The following is a 5,971-nucleotide window of genomic DNA, read 5'->3' on the forward strand; positions in this document are numbered from 1 at the left end:
GTGCGGGGAAACAGTGATGGCTAAAGGTTCAGCCCCCTCCCCAAGAATGCATTCAGCGGGAATCGAACACATATCCAACCCCACTAACTCAACGCCAAGTTACCAACTGAGCTGCACCCATTGGTTTATATTTTTTACTTTAAATAAAATAAATAAATTATTATTTTAATAATTTTTTATAATAAGATAATATATTTTTTAATTTTTTTAATTATTGAATGATGTTTAAATATGCTAATAAATCTAAATCAATGTATTTATTTTTTAAATATGGATCAAACTAAATTTATAATTTAGGCTTAAATAAAATTTATATATTTATTCAAGACAAAGTCCAGTCTTAGCCTATTTACACACCTATTAATCAATAGTCATAGTGGCACACAGTCGCTCTCCATGAACGGCGCGTCGTTTGGAGCTCCCTCCCCACAATCCAACATGGATCGCAAGATGGCATCTGCGGAACAACTTGTTCTCGAACTCGGCAACCCCGATCTCCGAGAAAACGCTCTTCTCGAACTCTCAAAGGTACCCTAAACCAATTCATCTATCATTTTTGGGAGATTGGGGGAACAAATTGCTAGCTTTCATTTCTTTAATTTTAATCTCTCTTTCTTTTTTTATGTTTTTGTTGCGTTTTGGTTGAATTATAATGATATGCTTTGTTTCAGTTGAGTCAACAAGCTACATTTTTTTAAAGTAGCTTCGTTTAAAAAAAAAATCTGAGGTTCTTTATCACTCTCTATCTCATATATGTATTACAATTTACAAGCATTTGTTTGGCTTTGGTGTTTTTATAATTGAATTATGTTTTGTTTGGCTCATTTTCTCTAGTTAGTATTTGGCAATGCTTGTAGACTCAAAACAGTTAACTAATCAATTTCTATTTTTCCTGTTTTTGATATTTTAGAAGAGAGAGTTATTCCAGGATCTCGCTCCATTATTGTGGAATTCTTTTGGTACCATTGCAGCACTTTTACAGGTGTGCTATGTGACTTGCATCACACAGTCCTTGTTACTTGGCTTACTTTGCTTTAGTCTTTCTTGTAAACTACTTTTGTTTGTAAATTGTTATTGTCAGAGAGATAACCTAAAAGCTTAAGCTTATAAATGATGGGCCTTCAATGGTTTTATATTATATCTCTCTAACAATTATATTGTCTTAGCATATAAATTTCTCTCTTTTTCACCTGTTTTGTATCATATAAATCTTTTATCAAGTTCATGTTTTATATGTTTCCAATTTTTCTTTTTTTGACATAAAAGCACCATTTAGTTTTACAATTTCAACATAGGTGACAGGGTGAGGAGGGAGAGTTAGAATGAAGATGTGATTTAATTTAGAAGTTGTTTTGAACTTTTCACGCTAAAATTGCTCAAAGTAACTTGTTATGCCAGAAATGTTTGTGAGGATTAGTTAGAGTACTCTTTTTTCAGCATACTCTTTAAATTGCACTTTCTTTTCTCCTCATTTAAATTCTATTTTATATCTTACATGCATGAATACCCTCAAACTAACTAGTATTTCGTTTCCTGATTGTTTTAAGCGTTGGAGTTTCTAAATTTTTCTTCTTTTTTTCTTTTCTGACATTTCCCCCCAATAAAAAGGTGCTTCTTGGTTGCCCTCCAATTATAGGATTTGATGTTTTTATTTTCTTCCAGGAAATAGTTTCAATATACCCTGTTCTTTCACCACCAAATCTTACTCCGGCACAATCAAATCGAGTGTGCAATGCTCTTGCTCTTCTTCAGGTGAGATGACTTTGTCCTATCAAGTTCTGTATCTGGTGTTCTGCAGATGGACACTTTCAATATGCCCCAAAAATTATTTAACTCTAAAAACCAATTGCTTTGGAAATGAGTCCACCCTTTTCCATTTTCTTCATGCAATGAAAATATGAAAAATGATGCTGCTAACACTTTTCTTTTCTGATCATGCTTTTCCTACAGTGTGTCGCATCTCACCCTGATACAAGGATGCTATTCCTCAATGGTAATGTCACTTTTCTTATTCATCTGAAGAATATTGTACTTATCATTTTTGCATTATTTTTTGTGATAGTATAGAAATAGTGACATATTTGGTTTAACTTATTTTGGGGGGAAATGGCTCTCTTTTTTTTCCCAAAAGTTTTCTCAATGAGCTTTTGATTAAAAGCTGTTTTGAATACAAAATGAGCTAATCCAAACACACACTAGCTTGTGCTAGATTATTAGAATAAGTAATTTTTATTGCTCAAGTGTTGTGGGAGATGCTGTCAGCATATTGGGGTTTGGTTGTTTCCATCTGAGTAATACCAAGAATGGGAAAGAGTACTCTGAAACCAGTAGGTTCAGAGCATGGGAGGGATAGAAGCCAAGTTGATGAGCTCAATCATAGACTGCACGTGAACTTGTGGTTAGATCTTTCTTTATGATATCTAAAGTCTAAACAAAGTGGCGAATTCTCTCCTTTAGCAAATTTAATTCCTTCTTCCCAAATTTTCGACTATATGATATAATGCATTTATTGTAATTATTGTCTTATTCCTATTTGATGATTGCTTTGCTTTGGTGTAGTCTAATCGATGTAAGATGGTTGACCTTTTGTTTTGGAGGATATCTCAATCCTCCCCAGTTGTATTTTTCCTCTTTTCTCTCAAATAAAATTTATTTTCTATATATAAAAAAATGATATAACCACCAACCCCTACTAGTTTGGGATAAAGGTGTTGTTGATTTTAATATAAAAAAATGATATTAGATGGCCTGCCTGGAAGGTCTTTGGTAACTGGTTTCTATGTGTAAAATGAATCATGTGGATAAATTTTAAATGCCATTTGCACACCCTTAATATTGGCTTTCTCATCATAGGACTTCTAGTGCTGCTTGATTGAAAATGGAGTTTCCTTCTCCCAAAGTTTATAGGTTATGCCTAGTTTCCTTTCTTAGCAGTCATACTTTTTCCTTGCGACGTTTGTATTTTTTACTGCCAATATCTATACTTCACAAGCATGTGTAGACAGAAACATTTGGGCTTAGCTGAAAGATATATTACTGTTTGTTTTTTTGTAATATTGAAGACAAGGTGATTGCTTGACATTGCCATATCCATCTTGCGCTTTGCAAGATAACACTTGAAGAAAAAAGATATTAGTCTGTTCATTGTTTACGTTTAACCTTTTCTCATCTGCAGCTCATATACCTCTATATCTGAATCCCTTCCTTAATACAACAAGCAAGTCAAGACCATTTGAGTATTTGAGGCTTACCAGTCTTGGTGTCATTGGTGCCTTGGTGAAGGTACTGCATCCTTGCTGATTTTGTTGTTGGATACGATTGACTATGGGAAGAATAATTTTTATGGCGACATTCATGCTGAAAAGAGAATAATTTTAATTTCTAAAAGTATTGTCACAGAAAACTATACGTGGCAATAACCTAAGTCTATGTCATAAATAAAAAAGCAGTAATACCTGATTATTGATTATTTTAAATTTTATGGCAAGTAGCTAGTTGTGTAAATAGTTTAGTTGCCACCTATAATTAGTTTTCTTGTAGCCTTATCATGCTCTTGGTAGATTTTCAATTATATTTGTTAAGTTTTAAATTCAATCTGTGAAAATTTTGTATAATGTAATGGGGACATGCAAATCCAACTTGTTAGGATGAATTCATCACTATTATCTGGGAATAAAAATTCCCAAACTTTTTTAAGCCTTTACTTGATTGTTTAATATTTTTTTTCTTCTTTGTCATTTGTTTATCATTTGTACTTGTGCTTTGTCAACTGTTATAATTTCCCTGCTGTTGGTATCACCAGGTTGATGACACAGAAGTTGTAAGTTTTCTTCTTTCGACAGAGATAATTCCGCTTTGCCTGCGCACCATGGAAATGGGCAGTGAATTGTCAAAAACAGTTGAGTTTACTGATTCTTGGTTTTTAGGCAATTTGGTTTAACCGAGTATTTTGTTTGGATGAATTGTACTTGGTTGCTATGTCCTCCTTCATTTTTCTTTGAGCCACTCTTTTTGGGTATGTATGATTGACATGTATGCATGTAAAACTATCTTGCTTCTACACAGGAAGTGTGGATTAGCTTACGATTTATCTGAGTGGTCCTGGAACAAGTGGATACTATAACTTTTTTTTAAATAATTTCCTCTTTCAAACTTTTGGCCTTAATATAAGCTTTTAGCCATACTCACGGGACTGTTAAACTCTAATTGGCATGTTTAGTTTTATCAAAATGCAAATAACACCAGCATTAGGACTACTTGGTTTCAAATACGGTTCTTGATACTTGAGCTAAATCTTTGACACGGTTTCATAGTTGTATTACATGTTAATTAATGTTCTACTCTTGTACTTTTTATGTTCTGTAGACTGTAAATGCTAGGCCAATTGATTATTTTAAGTTGCCCCTATCTCTTGATCTTTATGCAAACCTAATTGTAGTAAAACTGTAAAATGGAACATCTTTGTGTAATGAAAGTTCTACCACTGCAGGTTGCAACATTTATAGTTCAAAAAATTCTATTGGACGATGTTGGTTTGGATTATATTTGTGCTACAGCAGAGCGCTTTTTTGCAGTAGGTCGAGTTTTGGCAAACATGGTCTTAGCTCTTGCTGAGCAGCCTTCATCTCGTCTTTTGAAGCATATTATACGATGTTATCTTCGTCTGTCAGATAATCAAAAGTAGGTTAAGTAGATTGCAACTCCTGTTTCGTAAGTGTTCCTGCCATGCCCTTTCTGTTCTTTCCAAGTTTCTAATAAAACATTGGGCATATTAAAGCAGGGCTTGTGATGCATTAAGAAGCTGTCTTCCGGAAATGTTAAGGGATGGCACTTTCAGTAATTGCCTTCGTGTAAGTACTTCTTGTGATATCATTAGTATACAAAATTTTATTTAATTAACAGGGTTGGAGTGGCTTGATTAAGTCATAGATTGAGCCGTTGAACAGTAGGGCAGTAACAATTAAAGTTCGCTCTCTTCAAATGATTTCAGAGCTAGATATTTTTCGTCTTGCCTTTTTAAAGGGTTAGTCACATTTTTAGTTTGGTTGCGTTATCTGGTCTTGGTTTTATGAATTCAGGAAGATCCAACAACTAGGAGGTGGCTACAGCAGTTGCTTCACAATGTTGGAGTGAACCGGATTCCCACTCTACCAGCTGGAGGAGGATTCGATCATATGATATGGTTACATGAGAATAGAGATCTTGCTTAGTTGCTGTGCTTGCTATAATCACTTCTGGCCCAGTTATCTCTCTGTCATGAAACTTTAAGATAAGTCATTGCTTTCTGCATAAAGATAAAATAGTTGTAATTATTGATTAGATATTATGTTATAAATATATTGTTCGGCCGTGCTGATAATTTGTATATACAATTAGGTGGTTCTTTTTACCCCCTCAATGAATGTTCAAGCTGATGGTAAGACATTTAAGTGGTGGTTTTTACTTAACGCGATTCTTTGTGGACTTGATCAAGTTAAACGAAAGCGTCCATGGGATTGTTAGGTGCCGTAATTATGTGAAAAGAATCTTCAAACATAATCTATTAAGGTTACAAACTAAATGTTGGGTATATACAGATTATTCAAATTTTTATGTTTTATCAGAAGAAGATATGAAGGTAAGTGATAAATTCAAGAGATGAAGTTCCCGGTCCAAATGATTTACAACGCAAATTGTGAAAAAGAAGCCAGCTAGGTCGCAAGAACCATCAACTGTGTGGTCCTACGAAGAATCTCCTTGATGAAGTAGTCTCGACCTGCGGACAAACCAACTAGTTTTACTATATATTATATAAAAATCTAAACAACATAAAAATTTTATTTATATACAAATCTAAAAAAAAATTGATTAAATTTTTTTTCGTGTTTTTCTTCCTAATGATTGATGCGTATTTGGAGTTAAATCAACCCGATTCTTGCATTGTACATATTAGAAGTAGGTGCATTAAATTTTTTTTTTTTTTTGTAACTAG

At 33.6% G+C, this 5,971-nt stretch overlaps 1 protein-coding gene across 1 annotated transcript; it reads left to right on the forward strand.

The window, feature by feature from the left end:
- The first annotated feature begins 221 nt into the window (after window positions 1-221).
- Window positions 222-5,497, forward strand: LOC133288473 (uncharacterized). The gene is made up of 10 exons (XM_061486227.1): window positions 222-253; window positions 372-528; window positions 911-982; window positions 1,663-1,752; window positions 1,951-1,993; window positions 3,176-3,282; window positions 3,803-3,898; window positions 4,490-4,680; window positions 4,781-4,850; window positions 5,079-5,497. The coding sequence occupies exons 1-10, from the start codon at window positions 222-224 to the stop codon at window positions 5,208-5,210; spliced, it is 990 nt and encodes a 329-aa protein (XP_061342211.1). The 3' UTR covers window positions 5,211-5,497.
- The last annotated feature ends 474 nt before the right edge of the window (window positions 5,498-5,971 follow it).

The sequence above is a fragment of the Gastrolobium bilobum genome, unplaced genomic scaffold, assembly GCF_033153095.1.
Source record: "Gastrolobium bilobum isolate Gb01-03AN ecotype WA unplaced genomic scaffold, APGP_CSIRO_Gbil_v1 utg2184, whole genome shotgun sequence".
NCBI classification, from domain to species: domain Eukaryota; kingdom Viridiplantae; phylum Streptophyta; class Magnoliopsida; order Fabales; family Fabaceae; genus Gastrolobium; species Gastrolobium bilobum.